The sequence below is a fragment of the Lacerta agilis genome, chromosome 3 (assembly GCF_009819535.1).
Source record: "Lacerta agilis isolate rLacAgi1 chromosome 3, rLacAgi1.pri, whole genome shotgun sequence".
In the NCBI taxonomy this organism is placed as follows: domain Eukaryota; kingdom Metazoa; phylum Chordata; class Lepidosauria; order Squamata; family Lacertidae; genus Lacerta; species Lacerta agilis.
This window is the reverse complement of record NC_046314.1, coordinates 30358390-30385957: the sequence shown is the minus strand read 5'-3', so window position 1 is coordinate 30385957 and position 27568 is coordinate 30358390. Positions and strand designations below refer to the sequence as shown.

General features: G+C 43.6%; 1 protein-coding gene across 1 annotated transcript; it reads right to left on the bottom strand.

The window, feature by feature from the left end:
• Window positions 1-595: 595 nt before the first annotated feature.
• On the bottom strand, window positions 596-25843 carry HCRTR2 (hypocretin receptor 2). The gene is given in 8 exon segments (XM_033143169.1): window positions 596-1047; window positions 2130-2251; window positions 3421-3492; window positions 3494-3636; window positions 5049-5164; window positions 11399-11642; window positions 13685-13863; window positions 25543-25843. Coding segments are annotated over 8 exon segments (1422 nt in total). The 5' UTR covers window positions 25838-25843; the 3' UTR covers window positions 596-796.
• Window positions 25844-27568: the final 1725 nt, after the last annotated feature.

Sequence of the window (27568 nt, the reverse complement as noted above, 5' to 3'; positions counted from 1 at the left end):
ATCTGCATTTCCCCCCCAAGCCTGCAGATGGGGTGGACTTTAGTCTTTCAAATTTCAGTTGTGTCCTGTGCAAGGCGAAAATTCGGCACCCACCCAACCTCTCACCTTCCTTTCTGCTCAATTCAATATATCATAGTTGGGACACCCTGCAGTGCCCCCCTAGGCTTGATGCCCAGCAAGGCAGAACCAATCGTCCTTGATATGGCTGGTGCCCTATTGGATTCACATTCAACAAATGATGTCACTATTAGTATCAATTAGTATGGCCTATTAGTAAAGGGTTCAGTTACAGGTGGGTAGCCGTGTTGGTCTGCCATAGACGATACAAAATAGAAAATTCTTTCCAGTAGCACCTTAGAGACCAACTGAGTTTGTTCTTGGTATGAGCTTTCATGTGCATGCACACTTCTCCAGATACACTGAAACAGGGTAAAGGGTTCAGTTATGCTATTTTATGAACAACTTGGTAGAGGCGAAATTGGTCCTAATGTGATTTCCATCATGATGCTTTCCCCCTTGCTTACTGCCAACTTTGACTGAAACACAAGATGCGCCCACTCTTTATTGAGAAAGGAAATACGTCAGAAGTTCTGACTAGTTAAGGTATATATAAAAAAATTAATGTGTTCCCAAACAATCTTATCTTACAGTTCAAAAGCAAAGGCTGTTAAAATCACGCAAGCTTCCAAACAAGGCTGTGGTTTCTTTTAGAAAATAAGAGGTTTTCATTGACTTGTTCCTTTCCAGTCCAAAGTACTCTGGTTACTGGATGCACAGATTTCCACTTACAAAAGTATTAAACCACAGAGAAACTGGGATGCTCCCCGCTATGAATAGGTCCAGTGCCATTTGTTGGGAGTGTGCTTATATGGGTCAATGCAACGTGCTCTGATAACTTGGTAGCATGGTCAAAATGGGTGATCTGGGTGGTCAAGGATTTCCGACTTTCTGTGCTTGTCCGTCCTCGAAACCGGTCCTCATTGTGGTGGCTAATGCCAAAGCAGCAACAGCAGGAAAAAGCTGTTTTGAATTCTTCTCGGAATTTTCCTGCCAATCAAACAGCACCAGAAACATGAGACAGTATACTATGAACTGGATTTTTTTTTCCTACAAACAATGCATGTGTGAAAATGAATCCTAACTTCATTGATTTTTAATTTTTTTAAAAAAATAAATGCCACTGATACAATTTGGGTAAACCCCAAAGAGATAATGACATGGCTTCATTAAAAATGTGTTCATGTAAAATCATAGTATTATCCCCCCCCCTCTTGGTTAAACGGGTGTCCCATGCACTGGATTCATGGCACATGTAGTGAAGAGAATATAGAGTTGGAAGGGACTACAAGGACCAATGGCGGAGGAAGAGGAGTGCGGAGGGAGCGCCCTGCCCCGGCAGCGTGATCCCGATAGGGTGTCATTGTGGCTGCCCCCCCCCCGCGCTGGGCACCACACCCCTGCAGGCAGTGTGCCCCGCCCCCCGGTGCTGGAGCATGAAGCTCCGCCACCGACAAGGACCATCTAGTCTAACCCCCTGGCAGTTCAGGAACCTTTCGCTCAAACCCACAACACTGAGATTAAGAGTCTCATGTTCTAGCAGTAAGCCCAGTAGAGACAGGGAGTTCATCTGTCTTGTCCTGATGTTGGCAGCAAGGGTAGTGTGCAAGCATAACCCCCTCAGCCAGCCACCAGCAGACAGTCTTCAGCCCGAAACTCAAAGCAGGGGAGCCAGTTGGAGGCACAAATTATTCCCACCCCCAACAAGAAGATAAGGGAAGCCCAAAGGCTAATTTATTTACTTATTTTTTTATTTAAGACATTTCTATACTGCGTAATTGTTCACATTTCTAAGTGGTGTACACAAAGCAATGGGGGCAATAAAACCTTTTCCTTTTTTTAATCATAAGACTGAACACTGTCTTAAAATGCTTGCTGGAACAAAAAGGGCTTGGCCACATGACTGGAGTGTAACAAGGAGGGTGGCTGCCTAATCTCAGCTGGGAGGGAGTTCCATGGGCTCGAGCCCATTACACTGAACGGAAGACTTCTAGTAGTTTCGAGCTGTGTAGCTAAACCATGCAGGGAGGGGTGGGGCATTGATAAAAAGGCAGCAGAACCGAACGACTTACCACTGAGGAAGTTATAAATAATGGGGTTTGCTGCACTATTTGCATATACAAGCCAGTGGGAGAATGTAAACCAGGCATACACTGTTTCTCTGTCATCAGCTTTGTTGAACATCCCAAACACCCTTACAAAAAGAGAAGAAACGAGAGGACATTAGAAATCTGATTAAATCTCAAACTAGCTTTCGGTTTGATTAGCTCTAAAGATTTCTACACAGAATATGTATTTCAAAATGCAGAGGACCAACCACAAGGGCACAACAGTTTCATTATTATTAAAGTAAAAGGCCTGTGTGTGTTCTCCAAGGGAGTGCAAATCTTATAAGTGACTTTTAAAGTTTACTACATGCCTTGATTCAGATAACCACACACTGAGAAATATTTCCGGACACCTCTGGCTTGAATGCTCTCACAGTACAAGGCTGCACTCCTCCTCTGCTGGGTGTGCATACTCTAGTTCTGTTGTTTTCATTATTCTTTCAGGAACCTGGCTTATCACTGAGACACCATTAGTATTTGCTTGTTCCCAATTTCCTATTTACAGAGAAACACTAAACTCACCTAAGCCCCTTCACTCAAGTCCCTAAGGCTGGAGTGCCCTCTAGTGTCTTTAAGTGCATCCTACAGTTCTTGATTGTTCCCAATGCTGCCTCTTGCAGGATGTCAAGCATGGGCTGTACTGTGGGCTTGCTGTGCCCGGAACACTTTTGTTCTCCAAGCAGGTTCTACCATCCTGCCTCTTTTCTCCTTCTCCTCTGCTTCTGAGTCTTAAACAGCAGCTGAAGGAGCAGAGAGATGCTGGGTCGCTGGTGGTGTTTCAACACTTCTTGCTCAATTGTGTTGACAACTACCGGTAGTCAAGCCAGCTCCAGCTTTGCCTGCATTTCTGCAAAGTTAAAAACCACATGCTAATATCAGGGACGGGCCATAGCTCATTGTTCAAGTTCATTTCTTGTCCACTGAATATTCGAGGTTCAGTCTCCAACATCTTCAGCAAATAAGGATTTCACATGACAGAGCTGGAAAGAATTTCTGCCTGAGACCTTGCAGAGATCTGAGTCACTGTTGTCCATTTGTTCTTGATTTTATGATTTTAAAGTTTTATGTTCTAATTATTTTATTGTGTATTTTTTTGACTTGGCAGTTCACAAACAAACAAACAAACAAACACATGCTAGTTTTGCTATAGGGCTAGACAATGACTTACAGCTGCAAAAATGGAACCACCCCGTTACCTTAAGACTAGAAAATCAAACACAGACACATATTATTACTCATTGTGTATTAAGGTTACCTTTTTAATACATTGAGAATGCTAATTGGGAGATAGCAGAGGGCAAAACCAGGAGAACCCATGAGCATACGTTGTTTTCCTCCGGGTTTGGATTTGTTTGATTTCGGCTGCCACAGCACTGATCCTAAAATTTGCCGATGGCTTCTGCCTTTGCATCTGTGCTGTGGATTGCAGAGGCTTCCACTTTCTCTGAATCACAGATGAAGTTCCTGGAATCTAGCAGAGCATAGTTAAACGGAATGTTAATTATTTCCATTTGCCCAAAGGGAAAATCTGTTAGGCTCATTGGCCCAGAGACATAAAATAAAAAATAAAAAATAAAAAAAGACACACATGTTGATTTCAATGCAATCGCTTTTCTATGGCTGAAATGAAAGATGCCTTTCCAGAATTGTGTTCATTTTGCTTATGCATCTCCATTCTGAACTTGAACCCCCTTTTGTTAGATGTAAGAGAGACATGGAGAGGGAACTCAGTTAAGATGCTGAATTGATGAAAACTGGGAGGTAACAGATGGCCACCTTGCCAACTTTTGTGTTTTGTGTGACATTTTTTTCTGATGATGATTCATCTAGGAGTATTAAAAACCGAATTTTAAAATGATGTTTTAAATTGTATTGTATTGGTTGTGTTTTGATTTTGATTTTCTTTTGTATATGGCTTTGTAAAATTGGGTTACAAATTTAGCAAACTTAAACTTAATACCTGCTATACTAGTGCACCCGTAAGACACACCTAAGGATCGACTGTATGGGAGCATATTGCTAACTTAGCTAAAGATTCATAAACATGTTCAGAGAGATTATTGGTCCAAAATATGGAACTTTTCTACGAATTAAAAAAATCAAGTTGGCAAATACAAGGGCTAACCGATGAACAACTGGCTCTCTTAATGAGCTCTAATATCACTGAAAAATTGTGCCCAACAATTTTCAATGACATTAAAAAGCAGCTATGGTACACCTGCTCTACTTGATGTGACGTACCTGAGCAAAGAGTCAAATAACACTAGCTAATAGGTGTTAAGTAGGCTTGCTGTGTTATTCTCCTTAATATAACACCTTGTTCACATTGGGAACTGCACTTGAAAAACAGAGATATATTATTTTCCATGAGTGGGAGTAGAAACAGCTTCTGCTAATGTATTAAATCTACTCTATCAACAGAAATAAGAAACAGGAACACATTATAATATATATCGTGCCAAAGTGCAATGGAAATGTTTCTGAAACGTTCACAACATTTTTCTTTCTCTGTTCTAGGTGATTTTTCCATTTCTTTTATCAAGCCTTCATCTGAATGTAACTTAAGAGCTAGGGAAGAAAATGATCCTATCTTAGCAGGAATAATTTCATTCCAGCTCTTTAGAGTGAAAATGTAAGCTAAGAATTTGTGGACTGGATGCAAGCACTTATTTTGCTATATCAGTTCATATGCTTGGGTGGTTTTGGACAACATGGTGTTCCTTTTTTGTGAAAGATTGCTTGCATGTGAATTATGCACAATTATTCTACTCTGTACCATTAATATCTTTTTGTATCCGTTACTGAAATACATAAATATGTCAGTCCTTAAGAGGCACCATGAAATGGATCACACAGATGGATCTCACAGCAAAATAAGCTTACCTGTCGGCACCATAGCTTTTGAAATATCTGTAGATAGGCCAACACCATCAGACACAATGGGGCCATATATGTAACCAGGAAAAAACAAGTGTGATACATTTTGGGGTAGACTTCAGCTGCAAAGAAAACCAAAAAGGACTTGAATAACATCTCTTTTGATCTTATCTATATGTGCTCATTTGAAGTTGTTGGTTGCTATGTAATTGTTAATGCATGCAACAAACGTATTGTAAAATTAAAGGACTGAATAAATAGGATCATTTCAAAACAGGAGCCTTTCCTCCAAAACATTCAAAGCACATTATTAACCAAGGCCACTCAGATCGTTGCATGTGGTGTCAACCCTTTTAGGGTAGGGTGTTCCACAGTTAGGGTGTCATACATGTTCACGTATGTAGGTGTTGTTAATCCAAGGTAGGTTTCTGAATTTTCAAATACTCAGAGAGCCACTAGAGAATGTTAACATTCACCTAAATTAAATTTCCAGAGGGTTAGCCATTAAAATCTGCTGCAGAAAAGTAAGAGTGTCTTATGGCACCTTAAAGATTCACACATTTATTCTTAGGCTTTCATGGCCTGGAGCCCACTTCACCTTAAGGTCACCTCAAGTTGAAGATGCCCACAGGATTTTGCCATATGGGGAGGCCTGACAATTTCCGAAACTGAGATAGAATACCAGTCCCTGGATAATTAAAATTAGTTCCCTGAAGAAGGAGGGAGGAATATACTTAATGGCAGACCAAGCCCTCTTCATCTAGCAGGTGTTTTTGGCTTAGAGTCTAAGATGCTGTTGGCTTTTCAGCGTCAATTGAAGACTTACCTCTTCAACCAGGTTTTTATAGGGTTTTGATTTAGCCCAGCTAGCTCTATATCAGTTGTTAATCTGCTGCTATGTGAACAAGCAAATCAGATTCTAATGTTTTAGTTATGGTATTTTAATGTTTGTTTAGAGAAGTACATATCTTTCAGAAAATCTAAATTTCTTGCTAAGGCTCTACAGATCCATGCTACAAAATTCAAAGGAGGGATGGGAAATGATGTATCTTTTAAAAGTTAAGGAGTAGAAACGCAAATCACTACTATTATTCTTTTTGTTTTTTATGTGTATATTGGCTGTTTGCTAAAACACAATAAACTGATTGACTTACAGTAGTTTTAGACTGTCTCATAAAGGCAGTATAGGAAAAGAACAAATATCAGCTTTCCCCAAATTTTAAAATTCCCTGAATCTCATCTAGGATTACACCAGCTTAGTATGGTAGAAAAATGAAAATGATGTTCGAACCCTGGAGGATTATAAGGACCCCGATATGTCAAATTTCTGTTCATATTGGCAATGTATTAGTATATAGGCCACTAAATTGTACTGCAAATAGAGGATACTTTAAATCTCTGTAATGAAAAACAGTTTGTCAGAAAATTCTCTTCTGAGCCATGATAGGGATCAATGGTTGAGCAGCACAGTGGGACCTTATGTTATGTACCGTCCTCCTTATGAACGCTTCGGGTTACAAGCTCTGCTAACCCGGAAGTAGATGCTCCTGGTTGTGAACTTTGCCCCGGGATAACGAGTGGAAGTTGTACACTGGCGGCACAGCAGCGGCGGGAGGCACCATTAGCAAAAACGCGACTCATGTTACAGTAAGAACAGTTTCAGGTTACAAACGGACCTCCGAACGAATTAAGTTCGTTACTGGAGGTGCCACTGTATAAGGCTATTACCGTATATACCCGAGTATAAGCCGACCCGAATATAAACCGAGGCACCTAATTTTCCTACAAAAACCTGGGAAATCTTATTGACTCAAGTATAAGCCGGTTCACCTTTGCCGCTGTGGAGGAGGAGGAGGAACGAGCAGCCCGAAAGCAGCCCTTTGGGCTGCTCCTTCCTCTTCCTCCTTTGTCAAGTTTGCATTTATGCGAGCAGTTCAGGAATGGAACAGGCTGCCTGGGGAGAGTAAAGAACTGCCGTTCTTGTACGCTTCTTAAGGAATGGTTGACAGGGGAGAGCGGGTGGCGGCACAAGCGGAGAGAAAGGGCTTCTTTCTCGCCGCCCCCACCGCCCGCCTCACTCGAGTATAAGCCGAGGGCAGCTTTTTCAGAGTTGCGGTAGCAGAGGGCAAGAGTGATTCATCTTCAAGCCCATCTGCTGGGGCCACCATATGGGAACTGCCAAACCTTTATGGACCTACCATAGTGTGAGCTGTTCCTGTGGGGTCCAACTGGCAACCTAGCAGTGGCTGCCCTGCTAAGTTAGGACTGCAGCCTTGAAGCACCACCCCCAAGACCCATTATGGGAGTGCCCCATAAGCTGTGTATCCTGCCCAGTGCCCTCTGCTACCAGAGTTGTGGCAAGAAGAGTAAAATACACCTAACATACAAAAACCTATTTTGCTATGAGAAAGGCGGAAGCCTCACAGTTGTCAGTTGATCAGTGCTGTAAGTCAAATTCCTTTCTGGTTCTGTCAACCACAAATTATTGAAGAATGTCATGCAAATGATGGGGAGAACCTCTTTTACCTCTCATTTCTGTTAGTCACATGCGGCTACAGCTATTGGCAAGTTTCTACTTGCACCGAGAAGCAGAACTGAATTGAACATTGCAACACATTTTAGTTCCCAGCTGATAAGGGAACTGGAAATGTGCATAGAACTAAATAAGAAAGCTTAAATATCCCATTGCCATTAAAATTCTCTGCAAAAACAAAGGACAGCTGGTCCACAGCAGCCAGCAATAGTGATTCAAGGAAACGTGGGTGCCGGCCATAGCACAGAGATTGATTCCAGGCAAGAGTAAGGTGAAACAAGCTTTTACTTAGAATTGTGCAGAGCATCATTCTGAGAGTTAATTGCAGGATTATTTAACCTCAGTACCAAGAAAACAGGTAATAGGCATTTCCCTAGCACAATGTGGTTCCTAACTGGGCTATGTGAATAATATCTATCTATCTATCTATCTATCTATCTATCTATCTATCTATCTATCATCTATCTATTATCTATCTATCTCATGGTATATGATGAAAGTCCAAAGAAGAGGGAGATCATGTCTTGGGAGGTCAGGAACAGCAAGTGGAGGTGGCATGGCATAGAATAAATCCCTTTGACTTTGCAGCTGACTATATTGCTAAACTAATGTTCAGAAGCATTTGGAAGCACCTGGTCATCCAAAGGCATTGGTTATGCCATCGCCTGAAGACCCTGCTAAAAGATGAGCATGTAGAAAACAATGGAGAGCAACCTTGAAATCAAGGTTGTGAAGCTTAGATTTCAAAAATTGTTGGCCCCCTGGGGTAAGAGGCAGAAGGCCAACTAGGATTGCTAGGAACACAGGAAGCTGCCTTCCATTGGTCCATCTACAGTATTGTTGACGCTTACTGGCAGCAGCTTTCTGGGGTTGCAGACAGGAGGTCTCTTCCAACTCTACCTAAAGATGTTGAGGATTGAGCCAAGGACCTTCTGCATGCAAAGCAGATGCTCTACCACTGGACTGGACTGGACTACCACTCTACCTTCACCACTAGCAGCCTGGTCAGAACCTTGTGGAGTCAGGACAAGTAGTGAACTGTGAGGTGAGGATCTAGGATGGAATCTGGCATATAAGGGGTTGAGCCACAGCAAATCTGATAGCTTGTGGAAGAAACCAGCCAATACATGTAGCAGGTTATGGGGTGGTGCCAGAGAGAATTGGGCAGTCACTGGCTTCTGAAGTCCAGTACCTGTTACCTCCTGAAGTACTGGGTGGTTGGTAGTCCTGCTTTAAGTGCTTTCTACAGCACTTAAAGCAGGACTACCAACCACCCAGTACAGCTTTAAGTGCTTTCAATGGTGTGAATCTCCCAAGGTTTCTATAAACATGCATGAATTACCAGTTTCCAGCATCTGCAACTGTGATGTTATCTGGGTAAATCTGTATCTTTCACATGAACCAGATGGAGTCGTTTTTCTCTTAGTGCACAGAATATTAAGAAGGTTCAGTAACTGTCTAGGTCTAAAAAGAAACATTGCTGTGTCACGGGGCCAGAACTGTAATTGAAATTTTACTGCAGGGGAAATTACCATTATCTTAAGTATTTGAGCTCTCAACCGGCAGGACTCAAGAAAGCTCATAAAGAGTCACACCTGCCTGCACGGTGACCTTCAGGCAGCATAGTGCAAGTATAATTGCAGCATTTATTTCAACAACCATTGGAGGTTTATGGCTTCTAATTTAACAACTTTAGCTTTTTAAAAAAAAAGGGGGGGGGAGGAGAAAAATGTAGAAGCTGCCAGGCTGTGTACAAGTCAATGATGGATCAAGATAGACAAAGAACAAGCCTTTTCCTTTGAAGTGGTCTCAATCAGGGCGGGGATGCATTTGGAGGCAGAACTTCAAAGAAAACCCAGGGCACATACTTCACATAACAGTTGCTTAAGGACCTTTGTGCTTTAAGTAGAACTAAAGATTCCACCAATATAGCAATTATTACATCTGACTGACAGGATGGGTAGGAGTGCGGGAGAGCTGAAGGTTTCATCATCAAGGACCCCAAATCCTTAGATACTGGGTGCTGTGTTAAAACATCAGTGAAATTGCTGAATGGCTCTCAATGCCTTGATTAAGCTGTGTGATTGCCTGTGCATATGTGAGGCTGGTGGTGAACTCATGACCCAACAGTTACTACATGCTGATCATGTAACTGCAGACCCTGTTTTGTGATACTATGATCAAGCAAATCAGGGCATGCCCCTAAAGGGGAATTCCTTCTTTGCTAGGTTGTGTTCCATGTTGAGTTGGGATCCCATTGCCAGTCCCATGCGCTCCCAACAGGAAATTGTGAGATATTATTGACTTTGGTCTAAGTATCGCCACCAACTGAACCTTGTTGACCATCATAGCTGGAAAATGGAACACTAGAAAAGTAGAGACATTTCAGCTTCCTCATAGAATTCATCTCTGGAAGCCTCAAAAGCAAATTAATTCTAATATTCTCCCAGGGAAGTGAAAGTATGCTTGACACCTTCTGGCATGGATGGAGAAATGTCTTCCTCTCGGATTGGCCAATCTGGAAATAAGGAGCAAGGGGAGACTCAGAGGCTGAGGTTGCTGTGATGTCAGCAGGACTGACTTCCACGCGAATGGATAAAGGGTTCAATCTTTTCCTTCACATACTGTTTTTTCTATATGTAAGGTGCCTTTTGTGTGTGTGCTGCTGAAGAATCTAATCATTCAATCCCTCGACAGAAGTAAATTAAAATCACAATAGCAAGACAAAGTAAATAGTAAATGCATAGCAAACAGCAGAAGTAACACATACAAACACCTAAAAGCCGAAGGCCTGGGGAAATAAAAATGTCAGAGCCAAAAAGAGTTCCTCCTGGGTTCCAAGCAAATCTCCTAGGAGAGGGAATTCCAAAGGTGGAGTGCCACCATCGAAAAGGCCCTATCTTCACCTGACTTCTAATGGCAGTGAGACACAGAGACCATCTGAACAATCAAAATCATTTCATTTGTGTGCCACCTTCTGATGTGCTTCTGAAACTGTTCTGAATGCAAGGGCTTGCAAGGTCTTGTGGAAGATAGCAGTCCTAAAGGTACCCAGTTACCTTTGGTTATTCTGGTGATACCTCTGGTTATTTTGGGCTATCTAAAGGCCTGTGGAATTTCACAGATGAGGTGGTGGTTGGGAGGGAGAGAGTGTTTGTATGTTTCCCATAGGCACCTGACCAGTTCCTGTGAAAACAGCAGACTCATCCCATGTTTTTATGTTCACATGTTCAAGTCGTAAGCTATGTCAACATAGGCACAATATAGGCCCAACACAGACACCAACATAGGTGTCAAAGGGCACACTTCTGGGCTGTAGAGAGCTTTCCTCTTAACAATAACCACATTGTACCCAACACTTGTACCCAGCAGTGCTGCTCAGTGGGGTGGAGCACAGCTCACCTAGCTTCCCAATGTAGAGATCATTTCTGGTAACTGAGACATAGAGAAGGGTGGAGCCAGTGAAGAGGTCAGCATTGTGTGAGTGCAGTGGTGGAACCAATCTGATGCTCCCGCTGCTGTGTCCACACTGCAGAGACCTCCCTCCTACCTTGCCCCCCTCTCAGTTATAGGAAGCATCACAAGCAATACTGACCCACCCACTCCACCTCATTGACTGCTACTGCTTGTACCTAAGAAATCCAGTTAGAGATTAAAGGCAGCTAAAAGCTAGTGCCAGAGAAGATCATGTAAAGTCCTGGTTTCAACCAATACCCAATAATTCAGAAGATAAGATGCTCATACAGTGGGTTTGTTAACTGTATAGTTTTCCTTCCATAATGTCCATGTGGGCAATTCCAGTCCCGTGGTGAAAAACACTCACCTCCCCAGTGTTCATCGCAAACCGTGAATAAGATGGTTTTGTTGGCTAATGCTGGCAAGACATGGCTGCACTCCATGACGAACGCCTGGGGGATCATTATAATGCAGGACACAATCCAGATAATGATAATGCTGTTCCTGGCCCGCTTGGCTGTGCTTTTAAACATCAAAGGATGACAAATTGCATACCATCGATCCAGAGCGATGCAACTCAGGGTTAGCACGGAAACAGAGACCGACACAGTCTAGGAAGGGGGAAAAGGAGCAGAAGGGTAACAAGGCATCAGTAAAAAAAAACAAGGAGGATGGAAATGTTGCTTTGGCACTTTTAATGTTTCTTTCAGAATCACATTAACTCTCCCCTCCATGGGCACAATCCAGAAAACAATAGTCACCTCTCAGTCCTGTTAAAAGCAAAGGAACGGACCACCCGTGTGCTGTTTAGGGGTTTTTCTTGACTCCCATACCCAATTTATTTGGGGGGTGGGGTGCATAGGAGGGGGGGGGGAGGAAGTCTTTGCACAGGATTGGTTACATAAATGCCATCTAGAGTGCCAATCATCTACAAATGAAACACAGTTCTTCCTCCCCCCCTTTTAAAAAGTACATTCTTGTTATGAATCTGGGAGTGCAAGACACATTAATTCCCGATTAAGCTTGTGGTAGGTTTTAATTTAAGTCTGGAGTATCAAAGCCAGGAAATAGCCAGACTCATGTCTATTTAGTATCAATCAAGTGTGTATTTGAGCCATGCTAGATCTTGCTAATCCTTTAATTAAGCCAAGTGTTAGAGCTAATTAAGTCAGAACTGGCCTACTGAGTGAGGTGTTAGCAATGAGTCATTAGTAACTACAGTACAGTGGTACCTTGGCTTAAGAACAGCCCTGTTAATGAACGATTCGGTTTACAAACTCTGCAAAACTGGAAGTAGTGTTCCGGTTTGTGAACATTACCTCGGTCTACGAATGGAAGCTGAATGGTGGAAGGGCACCAGCGGCAGGAGGCCTCATTAGGGAAAGCGTGTCTCGGTTTAAGAACGGCTTTGGTTTAAGAACGGACTTCTGGAACAGATTAAGTTCATAAACAGAGGTGCCATTGTATAAGGGATTGAAGAAACTTACCAAAGAGATGAGGCCCCTTTGACTGGAGAGATAAAAGCCAAGATCTTTGAGAAGGGAGGGGAAGTAATGTGGGCCAGAAATTGAGTGAGATAGTACTTGACAAGCAAAAGTGCAGGAGGCAGAGAAAAATGGCCAGTGTCTGTTGAATCAAATGCTGTGCTTCTGGAGAAGGTAAGACCCCTTTGGCATGTAATGCTGGGACACCCCCCCCCCCCGGTAAAGCAGGCTCAGATTGTGTGCATATATGTGTAAATAAACCATATATCATAAAGAAACCACAGTCTTCGCTGTGCTTCATTTTCCCAATGAAACACAGGCCCAGGTGGGAAATTTGTCCCTGGAATCTTGCACTGCTCTGGAGATTGGGGTGGCAGGTAACATTATGTTTAATGAAAGGATGCACTCTCTTAATCTAGGGAGGTGTTTTAGGGGAAGAAGAAGAGGAGGAGGATTTGATATCCCGCTTTTCACTACCCGAAGGAGTCTCAAAGCGGGTAACATTCTCCTTTCCCTTCCTCCCCCACAACAAACACTCTGTGAGGTGAGTGAGGCTGAGAGACTTCAGAGAAGTGTGACTAGCCCAAGGTCACCCAGCAGCTGCATGTGGAGGAGTGGAGAGGCGAACCCGGTTCACCACATTACAAGTCTACCGCTCTTAACCACTACACCACACTGGCTCTCTGTGAAAGGCCTGTTAGGGTGGGAGAAATTTTATGATAGTGTGATGTGGAAGAAGGCCAATCAAATGATGTGTGAGTTTTGGATATAAATGAGACAAATGCATTAACACCCCAAGAGGGCCTTGTTTCTCCTATAGCTGCAGCATTGGATTGTAAACAGACACCAAACATTGCTTTGTCTGTCCTCTCCCAGCTTGCTGCTTTTACTTCAGCCCACATCATTGCTACCTCTGCTCCCAACTCTGGCTTTTTCAGTTGAGGGAGGCCCTCCCACCCATTTGCTGTCTTGCACTGAGCCCCTTAATCCCCCTTCACCTCGCCAGGAAGCTAGTTTGGCCAATTTCCAGAATTAGAAGGATTGATTAACTTTTAACACTTGCTGGATCCAGGGATTAGAGGGGTCAGGCACCTGACCTCAATGCATAACACTATATATTTATATTAAAGTGCAACCCCCCCACCCCGCCCCAACCTGGAAAACAATACCTGCAAATAAGGGATCACCTTGCACAGGCTGTCCCCAAGGAACCACGTCTCGGTGATATCCACCACTAACGTTGCTGGAAGACAAGTGATGGTGACAAGGACGTCAGCCAGTGAGAGGTTTACTATGAAGTAATTGGTGACTGTTCTCATGTGGTGGTTTTTCCATACTGCAACACAAACTATTTGCAAAGAAGAATCAATATGGACATCAGGAAACAACAAATCAGAAAAATACAATTATCTTGGTCCAAGAGGAGTGACCAGAAAAGGCAAGGTTTGGGAACCAAGTTTCTCAAAGTTGTGCCTTCTAAGTATTACCTAATCTTTCATACCTTCTCCCAGTTTAAGATCCTCTCATTGGGTACACTCAGATGGTTTCTACATCTCCTGCAGTGCTCAGGATCAGTTCGGGGTCGTGGAGTGAAAGGAGGGATCTGCCTGGGATGCCCAAGTCATATGATTGTCTTGGAGAAAGAGCAACTGCCTGCATTTTTGGAGAAGGCACACAGAAGCGAATATACAGACAGGGGGACGGGGGGACGGGACTCCAATCATTATCAGTGACATGGGTGAGAACCTTCTCATGCCCATCAACATCAATACTGTTGCCAGGAGGTTTAAAATGAAAATGAGAAAAAGGTACCTTTGACAAGTCTTGCTCATTCAATGTCCTATTATTATGCTGCTCAGCAGGGCTCTGTTTAAGCATTCAGTTTGCTCATATCAAAGTGGAGACCTGCTGTCTAGCCCCGCTGCCTCCACTGCACCAGTTGGTTTCCCTGCGTGCTGAGTTGTAAGGGGAAGGTCTACAGTAAGGAGCCTTCTGTACTTGTAGAGGCTCCCTGCGTGATTTAGAACTGTGAATATTCAAGGGGGGGCATTTCGCACGGGGAACTTGCATGAGTTCAGAGGGCTTCCAAATCCAGAGTTCTGTTCTTCAATTCATGGAGGTCAGCAGGCACAAGAACATGAAAGCATGGGTCTACTGTGCACATGTATGCACGCACACACACACACCACTCTCCCCAAAGGATTTAGAATCACTTCAGTAAACTGAATGCTCAAATAATGGCTGATGGGCACCCTGTTTCAGTAGCGTCCAATGAAATGCTTCTGAGCAGCTCACAAAGCCGGCCATGGCTGCAGTACCACCCCCCAGGACCAGGTATTCCAAAGTAAACTGTCATCATATCTCATAGGTTTCCTTATCTGAATTGAGTTCCAATATTTAAATTCAATAATTCCACCATGAGATTATAATTTTGGCACAATGAGAAGGGATTTGAGCCATCTTGGACTTGGCTCAGTGCTTATCTCGTTGATTGATGATGCCTGCAATCCTGAACAGACTTACTATGGAGGAAGCCGCAATGAACTAGGTGGGATTTACTCATGAGTAGGGACGGGGAAGGAACTTGGTTTGGTTTGCACACCTAATTCACATTTTCCAATACAACACATGAATGCAAATATAGCTGTCCTGTGAAATTCACACTTATCCAAATATTGAGAGGCAGTTCTCCAACCGATATTGGAAGAGAGTATGCATTAAAATGCATATAGCAGTGAACATAACAGACAACAAATAACTGACAATTTTGCATATAGTGGGGGGGGGTGGCGTCAGATTTTCTAATCTGCATTTGACTAGCAAAATCATGACAACAAGAATATTATTCTCCCTCTTGGGATTTATCTTCTAGTTTGAAGGAGTAGGGAGGAAAAAAATATGCTTAATTCGTTTCATCACTTTCTTGCTTGCAGAACATCTGAAGTGGTTTGCAGTTCATTCATTTTGCCACAACGTGTCAGCCTGCCCCTTTTCATCCTGACAGTAAAACAAAGGCGAGGATTTGCCTCTAGCAAAGTCCTGGTCCTTGCACTAGGGGAATTCCAGCTTCTAAGAACAGGTCTGAAGAATGGGTCCTCCCCCCCCCCCCCACACCACAGAAGGAGCATTATGTGTGCAAAAAGCCAGCACCGCTTGTTGCAACTCAGTTGCCAGGTCTATTACAGCCCCTCTATCATCTATTTTATCCTCTCTCCTATCCCAGTGGTGGTCTACAGACCATTCGTGTGGGTGGGGGAGGGGATTTTCTGAATTTCCACATCCTTTATTTTCCAACTGGAAAAAAGAGGGGATCTTGGTCTGCTTTTTATTTGGAGGGATATCCTTGTCACATATGGGTAATATGCCCAGTTCTTTATAGCATTGCCTTGTCAGAACCATGACTAATTTCAAGGTGGTCAGAGTGACTTTAACGAGTTCACGGTTAATCTGATGGGCTGCAAGAAGGGGGAGAGATTTAAAGTTCCTTCTAACAGAGTCCTTCTAGCAACTCCCGGAATCTTTTGCTGATAAGACTGCTGGTTTGTAATTATTATTTCTGAAATGAGACTCTTTATCAGCGTATTATTGTTATAAACTCTCTTACTCACGTAGACAAAGCAGAGAGGTAGCTTCCCTTGACGCCATTATCCCGGAAGATAACATATGAAATTTCGCAGGTTAACAAAGGGTTTCAGGGTCAGCATGCACGAAGTGCTGTTTATATACTGGAACCCACAGCCCAGAGATTTGACTGCTAGTCAGCTTGGATTGGCAGAAGATGCAGTCCAAAACATCTGGGGGGGGGGGAACCAGGTTGGCGAAGGCTGTTGTACATCAATTTCCAAACCACAAAAAGCCACCACTACATTCCTTTCTCACAGGTAACACCACTGAGACAGATTCCATGACAAAATAACAAGCAGAGGTCCACCACCAGCACCACCACCAGCACCACATATTCAAGGATGGTGAGGGGTCCAGGCCTGCTCCTTAACCCCAGGCTCAAGAATAGGTTTATACTAAACCTAAAAAGGTAAAAGGTAAAGGACCCCTGACAGTTAAGTCCAGTTGCAGACAACTCTGGGGTTGCGGCACTCATCTCGCTTTACTGTCCAAGGGAGCTGGCGTTTGTCCGCAGACAGTTTTCCCGGGTCATGTGTCCAGCATGACTAAGCTGCTTCTGGAGAAACCAGAGTAGCACACGGAAACGCCGTTTACGTACCTGCCACAGGGGTACCTATTTATCTACTCCCACTGGCATGCTTTCGAAGTGCTAGGATGGCAGGAGCTGGGACAGAGCAATTGGATCTCACCCTGTTGCGGGGATTCGAACCGCCAACCTTCTGATCAGCAAGCCCAAGAGGCTCAGTGGTTTAGAGCACAGCGCCACTTGCGTACCCAATACTAAACCTACTGAAGGGCAATAAAATGCCAGCTGTCACGGAGCATAAGAAATGTGTGAATAACTCAGATGCATGTCACCCAACAGTCCCGCTACCATACTCCCAGGAACAGGCACAGCACATCCGGAAGCACACTTCCAGAAGCAGGCACACCACTTCCGGTGGCAGAGGAGGAGGAGGAGAAAGAGTTGGTGAAGATAAGGTGACAATGTGGGGAGGGGGCAGCTGAAGCAAATGTGGCAGGCAGTTGGTGGCTGTGGTGGGGAGGCGACATGATGTGGGGGTGTGGGGGTGTGCTCTGGATTTGTGTGATAAGATGTTGGAGGCCGTGTCTTCGGTAAGAGTTTTGTCGTGCTGCTGCATGCATCACAGCACTGTGTGCAATATCTAAACTCACAGGGTAAAACAAACACAAATCCCACAGATACGCATAGCTGGTTTTCAAACAATATTTTTTTCAATTAAATGCACCGCTGCACTCTATCCAGGTCAGAGACCTGCTGCACTCCTCGGCTGCAGTCCTTACCTTGTGCACAGCTGCTGCCTGGCCAGGCCGAGAGAGATGTGGAGAGGGGCAGTTTCTGCCATGGTGAGTCAGGCAGGTGAGCAAGTTTGGCCTGGGCGAGAGCCTAAAGCTCTTCATGGCATCCTTGGAGCAATGTGCGGCTTCTTTGGCATGAACCCACAGCAGCAGCGACAGCAAAAACGTAACAGGGCCCACCCTCTGAACCAAAGTAAGATACTTTTCAGTTTTGTCAGTTGCTATTTGTAAAATTGCAATGCTCAAGTGTCCGCTGTAAGTGTCTGCAAGGAAGATCTATGGGGAGAAAACCAGAGCATGCTGGCTGCTTCCCTGTGACCATACCACCCATGGCATCCTAGCGGCTCCACCAGGTGTAGTGGACACCAGCTGCCTCTGCGAAGATTTGATGAATTTATGACATTTCTGGCTTGCCTTTCTTCCCTCCTGGAACTCAAGGACACATGCATGGAGTTCCCACTTCCCATGTGGCCCCCTATCCAGGCGTAGGCCAGGCACATACCTGCTTAGCTTCGGCATACGGCTTCAGAACATGGGCTGGGATGGATGCAAAAATGCCCAACTAGCTTAGCAAAAACCATGACTAAGTTAGCCTTATTGCGATACCATCATCCATGAGCCAGTTGTGAAATGGAAGTGTAGACCTCTTTATCTAGCTTAATAGAACACTTAAAAATAAGGCCTTTATTCACCTACTGAAGAAATGAAGGCCATTCTTGAAGGACATCTTACTAAGTGTCTGTTGAGTTATAAAGGCCTGTGCACTTAAACGCTAACTGAAAGAAAAAGCCCACTCACTATTTCTGTGGTTAGATGGGTTTCGAATGAGCTGAGAGGTGAACCATTATTAAATCTGCTGATTGAGTGCATGATAAATTCCAAGTGCTGATCAGAAGTTAATAGGGAGCACAGACATAGCAGGCCTCTCACCAAGGGAGCAGCAACAACAAATTTTGCAAAACATGTTGCTTCAAGGCTCCATGTAGCAAAAATCATAGCAGCACATTGACAGGGTCTGTGATGGATTTTTTTTATATCAGATGTAAATCTCCCTAGATGATGTCTTTCTCTTTGCTCCATGTGGCAAGCGGTTCTTGACACCTGCATAAGAGGTCAACCATGGTTGTAACGCCTGAACCACCAAGGGACAGCCCCAGATTTACAGAAGCTGTCCTGGTTTCTGATTTGATCCCAGGGTATCTCACTTTTCCTTGGGATGTCCCTGTTTTCAATGGAGAAATGTTGGAGGGTATGGATGGAGTTATGCAACCCTTGAGCCAAGGAGATAAATAACTATACAACCTTAGAAGACATCTGAAGGCAGTCCTGTATAGGGAAGTTTTTTAATGTTTAATGTTTTATTATGTTTTTATATACATTGAAAGCTGCCCCAAGTGGCTGGGGCAACCCAGTCAGATGGATGGGGTAATAATAATAATAATTATAATAATAATAGATATCCCTATTTTTGTCGGAGAAATGTTGGAGGGTATATAAAGCACAGGATGACAATTCAAAATCCAGGCAAGTTAATTCACATATACAAGAATTTTACAGAGCAACTGGTGCAAGGTGCAAATGATGGAACATTCTCATCTTCCTTAACTTGCAAACCGAATGGAGTCACCTTTGGGTACATCAGTTGTTAAATCACTTGTTATGAGTTTCCAGTCAGCTGATGGAGCTCAGGAAAATTCATAGCTGAAATTAATTTGCAGGTCCAAAAGGCCACTGGAAAATTTATTGTGACTTTCTACTCGACATGGATCATGAATTTTCATACGGCAACGTCAGGAGGTTTGAAAATGAATGCTAACTTGGTATATTTATTCTCTCTGACCTCAAGCCTCACTTCATCTGGTGCCTTACCATTATCATGTCTAGAGCACCTCATGAGAGTGAGGGTGAAGCTCTGCACAGCAGTGAGGTGCTGCTTCTATTAGTCGAGGCTCCCAGAATTTAGAATTTAATTTAGAATCATGTGCAGGGTTCTAAATTCTCAGGTAGAGAAGGCCCTCTGCTGTAGACCTTCACCCTCACATTTGTGGAATGTTCTAAACATGATCCCAGAAGGCGTGGGGCTTGGCAGCAAACCCTGCTTTCCCACACATGTAAGAAGGATGAGCTCCTGAGTAGGGAGTTTGTCTCCTGGACAGGAGTTCAAATCCCTGCACAACATGAAGCTCATTGGGGGATGTCCTAACTTTATCAGCTTGACCTTCCTCTGCCATCAACCTACTGTAAGAACATAAGGGAAGCTTTCTGGACCATGCCAAGGACTATCTAGTCCAGCATCCTGTTCTCACAGCGGCCAACCAGATGCCTGTGAGAAACCCACAAGCAGGGCCTGAGCACAAGAACACTTCCCCACCATCTTTTTCTGAAACTGGTATTCAGAAGCATACCACCTCCAGATGTGGAGGCAGAGCATAGCCATCATGGCTAGTCCTGTACATGGGATAAGCTGCACAAACCCCTGAGCTCCTTGGAGAAAGGATGGGCTACAAATGAGAGACATCACATATGAGAGAGAGAGAGTGTGTGTGTGTGTGTGTGCATAGCATTAAACAATTTAGAATTTGGATGGCCAGCTGGTGGTTCACAGGCTACTTCCAACCTCACTGTCATGTTCTCCTACCCCATGCCCTCTTTCCCCTGCACCACCAGACAGAAAGTGCAAGTTGGTTTGCATAAGAGAGGCTCCCTTTCAAGCGGACAGCACATTTCCCCAACACTGGACTGCTCAAAGGAAGTTTACTCATTGCTGCTTCTATGGATTGCACACCTATGGATGTTTTGATATGATCCGGAATAGATGTCCAGCATTCTCTTCCCATATTGGCCAGCCAGAAGCATATGTGAAACCAAAACCAGGACATGAGCACAGGTCCTCTGCTGTTCCTCTTCTCCTATTCAGAAGCATACTGTCTAAAGCAGGGGTAGTTAACCTATGGACCTCTAAATGTTGTAGAACTACAATGCCCATCAGCCTCAGTCAGCACAGCAAAACGGTCAGTGGGGATGGGAGTTGTAGTCCTTCAACATCTGGAGACCCACAGTTTAGCCACCTCTGGTCTAAAATGACCACCTTAGGGAACTTTCATTTTTAGAAGTCTATGAAGTTTTCTGTATAATCAATGCTGATTTTATTGAATAAAGGTTTAGAAGCCATAAATTGCATTTGCAGAGGATATGAAATCCGAGAGGCTCCAGAGAGAGGGAGGACAAAAGAGATAACCCAAAGATACCCTGTCAAGAGAGGCAGGGAAATAGCATCCACAACAGATCAAAAGCTCTGATACCTTTGCATCACTGCAATCTGGGTGTTGGCCATCGCTGCTGCGTTCATTCTCATAACTGATGTCAACATATACTGACTTATAGGACTTTTATTGCATTTCCCCCTATCAGTTTCTGCCCAAATTCTTCCTATTCCTTGAATGAAGAATGCGGTGCAACTTAAATCATTTCTCCCCTATCAGCACATAGATCAGGGCCTGACTTACCATTAGGCAGAGTGAGGAAGCTGCCTGACGTAACTGGTTTTGGGTGTCATGAAAGGGCAGGGAATTTTTGGTTATTGTATTTATCATCATTGTATTTTTGATGCCAGTGTGGGCTGCTTGCAGATATTTGTGTTGCCTCAGGTTCCAGAACTGGCTTTCCTTGGACATTATGTACCTTGACTTGGGAAGTACTATTTACTGAAGAGATGGGGACTCTCAGGCCTGAGGACAACTGGGGCCTCCAGTTCTCTCTGCTTGACTCTGGGGATTCTCCACAGGATACATCCCTCCCCAGGTCACACCATTCACTGGCCCTGCTCCATGCCCTCCTCAAGGTCTTTTGCCTAACCAGAATGTGTCCTTGAGTGATGATAATGCCTGGATGGAGAATGGATAAGTGTGTGTATCCCTTTGACTTCTGCTTAGCTGAAATGCAACCTCTGCACAAAGGTGAAAGTCACACCTGTTGCTCTGTCCACTTTTGCATCTTGTCCTATCTACCACTAGAATTTGTCCCCTAGAAGATGTCCTTAAGGGAATATGTCCCCCTGGCTTTAAAAGGTCCCCTACCTCGTGATTTACTGCTTCATGTTGGGCAGCAAAACATTTTCAGCTGCCCTTGAAATACCAGCCAAACCACTGGGAGTCCTACCTTCCTTAGGATTTAATAAAGCAATCTCCCTTGGACTATTCAATGGGAAGAATGAAAAGATATCTGCCGGAGTACTGATTTCATGCTGTTTAGGTATGCTGCTCCAAAGAAAACTAAGAGCTTCTTTCAAAAGGAAATGAGGTCAGGGGAAATGCAGTGGTAAATGTGCAGGATAAACTAATTCCACACCCACTAGGACTTTGTGATTCTCTTGCCATACTTTTCAGAAACAAACCTTTGTCTTTATAGGCCAGAAGTAATTCAGCAGAAGCATAGTCCTTCGTTATTGCATCTCCATGCTGGGAAAACTGTGTGTGTGGAGAGCTGTCAATGGCAGCTGTTAAAGAGGGGCTGGCTCTATCATTAGGCAGAGTGAGACAGCTACCGCAGGTAGCAGTTGCTGGCCCCTCACAGTTATCTTGAATCCTCAACCATACCCACCTGTTGCCATGTAGATTTTCTCCTGGGCCCTCTAAACTGTGCTGCTGCCTCAGTTACAGTGGGTTATGCCATCCCATCACCAGTGTTGGGATTAAGGTTCAGGTGTTGGTTTATTAAGGTCCAACCAGCTTCAGTAGGTGGAATGGTGGTGGCTGCCATCTTGTATTTTGCCCCAGGCCAGTCCTGTGTTAAAGCACAGAGCAGCCTTCACCAGCCTGGTGCCTTTCAGGCATTTCGGGCAACAAACCCCATTGGCCACAGCTAGCATTGGCCAATGGACAGGGGCGATGGAGTTATAGTCCAAAGCATCTGAAGGGTAAGCAGATTATCAGAAATAAAGGCGATGATACCAGTGCAGTGAATTCCTAGTGTAGAAATGCTCACATTTTTTTGAAGTGTGATAGCACTTGTGCTTTTAATATAGATTTGATTACTTTTTAATTAAACCATACTGTGCTGTGCTGGTGCCGTGCAATTTAATATTGACCTAAGCATCTAATCCACAAAGCACATCCATCCAGTTAAACTGGCTCAAACTACCAAAAGCAAATTATTGATCTACTGAGGATTTTGTTGATGAAAGGTCTCACTGCTTTTATGGGATTAAAGCCCATGCAGCACCAATCTGCTCCTCTCTGGCCTTTAAAATCCTGAAGGGAAAATAGAAATGCAACACTGTTTTAAAAGGAGAAATGTATTAATTGTTCTAATGGCTAGCAAATTGGTTGTGTTAGCTGCTCTGTTGAATCCAGTGGGGCTTAGTTCCAGGTGAGTGTGTATAGAACTGCAGCCTAAATCAATAATATGAGAAAATATTGCTCAAACTGATTAGACTCAAGACAAGAGTGAATGTCTGCCTCTCTTTATCTGTAATTATGTGCATTAGGGCTCACCTGCTGCAAATTATTGGGCTTCACAATGATAGAGTCTAGGACCGAAAAGGTTTCTGTGTGAGCACTGAGATTGTTCAGATTCCTCTTTCCTGTTACAATCTCTTATGTTCTCTGAAGAGCCACTCCCGACATTTAGGGACCCTCCTGTCGTAGGTATGCTGGATTTTCTCATGTTTTCTCCCTGCCAGAGTTTGTGTCTGTTTGGAAGACGTCCAGAAGAGGAGGTGTTGCAGGAAGAGGAATTGCTAAGAATAAGTCTTGGCAACATCTTCATGCCTGTGTGGTCTCTGTTGCATATTAATTTCCTAAATAAAACAACTGACTTTACTTTGAGTCTCTGAGTCTCCCTTCTGACCTGTTGGTGAACCTGCTCCCCTGACACTGATTTGTAACTGATCAGTTTCAAAAAATGGATTAGTTTGGGATGTTTGTGTGATGTCCTCTTTCTTAACCTGTTTTACAGAATTCAGTTATGACTTCTGTACGAAGTGGATAAGGGGAGTTGGGAGCTCTGCCTCTCATGATTCACACCTGTTGAACTCAGTCAGATGCCTGGTTCCACATTCCCTCTCCTCATCTCTTGGTCTCCCTACTCTTGCACATGTTCCGGCTTGTCAATATCCTTCTTACATTGTGGCACCCAGAACTGGACACTGTATTCCAGGTGTGGTCTGACCAAGGCAGAATAGAGCAGTACTATTACTTCCTTTGATCTGGTTTGTGTGTCCTTATAGGCACTAGCTAAGAGGGAGGCAGTAGCAGTAACAGTGGGTGCTTTGCATTTCAATAGCTGGGTCATGCTTGCCTCACAAATGTACTGGAGTATTGAAACACATTCCTGAGCATGCTTTTTGGAATGTTCACAACAGCTCTAGCTCATCGGGGAGTTCTAAAACTTCTTTCCTCATCACCTCTATTTGACATTGCTCTTCCTATGTATTTCCTGATCCTGCCACAAACAATGTGGATCAGTCATTCCCTCAAATCATCTCATGCATTTTAAGCAACATTTTGTTCTCTATCATTTTATCAGCTTTTACCTGCTCCCTTACTTCCCATTTACATGCACCTTTCCTCTGTTTCTATAATGCCTGAATTAATGCTTCATCCTTTCTTGTTCCTGTGCATTGCTTCTCCCCTCAATTCCTGATTTTATACCATCTCTACCCTACCATGCTTTGCCCAACTTCACTTTCATCTTCCCATTTCTTGCAGATACACTTCCCCTGTTTTATACCTAAGGGCTGTGAGTTGGATGGGTGCAGAATTTTAGTGATTAATCCTTCTGTCCCTTCTCAACAGGCACTGGATAATATAGAAGGGATGGGTTTAACTTTATCTCCCCTCCCCATCCTCAAAACCCATACACCATATGTGTATATCAATTGATATGTTCGCAGGGTGGGCAAAAGCTCCATACAATTTTTCATACCTTTGTCACTGCAAAGGTGGCATGTGGCATTTGGCACATCTCATTTAAATGTTAGCTTTAAGCTCTGAGATTGTCTTAAAAAAACACCACCAAGGTTATGGGATACAAGGGCCATTGGTATTGAGAACCGTGAAGAACAGCTTTCTCAGGCTGAATGTTCATTCAGAATTTCATTCAGAATTCTGTTGAATGGAGTAGAACTCGTCATTCAAAATTTTCTTAGTATGAATGGAATCACTAGGGTAAAGTGTCATATGAAGTAAGATGTGTTCTGATTATATGAATGAGGCTTGAAGAATTCAGCACCCCTCCTCTGTGGACAGCATTTAAAACAAAACAAAACCCAGTTGCCTTTGGAAAGCAAAGCAGCAGTTCAGTCTGTAAACCAATAAACGAAATAGCTGAATATGTTGCCTGAGGATTCACAGAACTTGATATGACTTACTTCCATGTAATTTGCTTAAGGTCAAAGTGTTCCTCACTTATTACTGACTTGTTACAAGGTCTGGATTTAGGAACATGTTTTCTAATAAAATGGACACTTACACTTAAATCCAAGGCACATCTGAACAGAAGTCATATCTGTTAAGTCCAATGATATTTACTCTATTTAACTAAGTATAAGACTGATGCCTCAACAAGTTAAAGGCTACTGAAATCCTTCAAATAAATATGGTTACCATCAGATATATTTTTTTAAAAAATGGGAAATGACATTTCTAACAGTCTCAGGTGGCTGTATTATCAAATGCTTCAATCATATCCCAACAGAAAAGAATGAAGATTACACATGTTGAAACCCTCAGAATAAATAGAAATCTTTTCCACAGTCAGAAAAAGAAATAATCTTTCTAAATCCCAGTGTTGTATGGTTGGTTTTTAAAGTTTTATCTGTACAGTATACAAGTGGTGTGAAGAAAGATGGTATGAAAGTATAATAATGATGATGATAATAATAATAATAAATTATATCCCACCCATCTTGCTGGGTTTCCCCAGCCACTCTAGGCAGCTTACAACATATATAGAAACACAACATTTATATATATCCCATTTATATATCCCATACGAGCAACATACAAACCAATAAATCAAAAGAACCCAACAACAACAATAATAACAATAGCTATAGGAGTCTAGTATACAAAATGTTACTCACCCAGGATGTTTCCAACGAGAGCCACAATAAACACAATAATATATCCAGCAATCAGAACCCATTCATATTCCTTGGGATGCAAATATTCCTTCCAAAGGTATTGCAGAAATTCCTCCTCATCATAGTCTGCAGAGGGGTTTCCAAAAGCCTCTTGGGTGCCATTCAGCTCTATATTAGATGACCAGTTCCGACATGATGGGAAGCCTTCCTCCACTTGAGTTAAAGACATAATTTGTTGTGCTCTGGGTCTGAATCCAACCATCCAGTAGTTCAGGCTGTGATCAAGCCCATCCATCCATAGTTTATGTGCAGAGAATGTGCTGGGAAAAGAGAAATAAGGGGGGGGGGGACGGACAGTGAGGAAACAGCCCAGTGCCAACTGCAACTTCTATGACCAGTTTCGTACCAAGGATTTCCCAGTGGAAGGAGGCATGCAGCAGTGCCAGAAGAGAGAAGAAAACACTCAGAGGCTGCAGCGACACAGAGGCAAGCAACAAAAGCAGCACATGCTTCCAGCATCTTCATTCAGCCAGTATGTGAAAAAGACAGTATTGCAGCGAAGAAGAGAATGCACAGAATACTTCTTCCATACACACATATGGGCACAGTTTGCCTCCTATATTAATCCTTATTTCATGATCCCTGTAAGGGCTCCTAACATATTACACATTTATTCTGTATATCTGCATTGCACAGGGTATTTGCGGACACTTGACAACCATATAGGAAATTGTTCTTTGATTACACAAATCATCTCCCCCCACCCCATTCTTTCTTACTGCATGCCTTTTCTTTCCTGTTCTCCAGGACCTCTAGCAATGTTTTCCCAAGGTAATAGATTTCAACGGGATAGCACCCAGCGGGTGGGACTTTTCTGTGGTGGCATCCACTCTATGGAACAACCTACCTCCTGGGCTTAATTGAGCACCAGCACCTGTGGCCTTCTGGGAGACTCACATGGGCAGTGTATTGGGGGAGGGAATATGGCTGTCCCTATGGGGCAAACCATTTTTTTTTTTTGGCCAAACAGTGTCTGTGCAAGTGAGTGGATGCCACCACATCCTGTTTGTTCCAGGGGGCATTTGCAGACTGCCCATGGCTGCCACACAAACCTTTCCATTCAGCACCGAGCAACAAATACTTATAGAAAAGAATACAAAATAATGGCAGCCCTCACTGAGCACTTCATGAAAATTGCTGGAGTCAAAATCACAAAATCAGGACTGTATTTCAATCCACACATTAGTCTGGGAGCTGAAGATCATGCCAGTCCACTGCATAATCCAGACTTGGCTAATTACCTCCCCTCCGTTCTATTTTTTTTAAAAGGTAAAGGACCCCTGACAGTTAAGTCCAGTTGCAAACGACTCTGGGGTTGTGGCGCTCATCTCGCTTTACTGGCCAAGGGAGCTGACGTTTGTCCGCAGACAATTTTTCCAGGTCATGTGGCCATCATGACTAAGCCGCTTCTGGCAAAACCAGTGCAGCACACAGAAACGCCGTTTACCTTCCCGCTGGAATGGTACCTATTTATCTACTTGCACTTTGACATGCTTTCGAAGTGTTAGGTTGACAGGAGCTGGGACTGAGCAATGGGAGCTCACCCCGTCACAAAACTCTCAGGAATAGTGGCTGTTTTGGGTGCTAGGGCTTAAAGGGAGAAGCTGTAGCTTTCCAGATGTACTGGGACTCCCACCAGCATGGGCAATGGCCAGGTTTAATGAGAGCTGTAATCTAACAGCATCTGGAGGACCATCAGTTAGGCACCCCAGACCTAGGGAGATAGTAATTCGGCTCCAACCCAGGAAAAAAAACCTGGAAGAGGATAGTCGGACACAACTAAACGACTGAACAACAACAATATAATCCTCTTTGAAACTTTCCTGCTGGCATTGCTGCCTCATTAGGTTTGCAGCAGTGACCACAGTGGAAATAGCCAAATGTGGCTGGCCACCTCAGAAGAGGAGATGCATTCCAGAGAAACCAGCAAACAGAACCCAGAGCAAAGTCCTTAACAACAATTAAA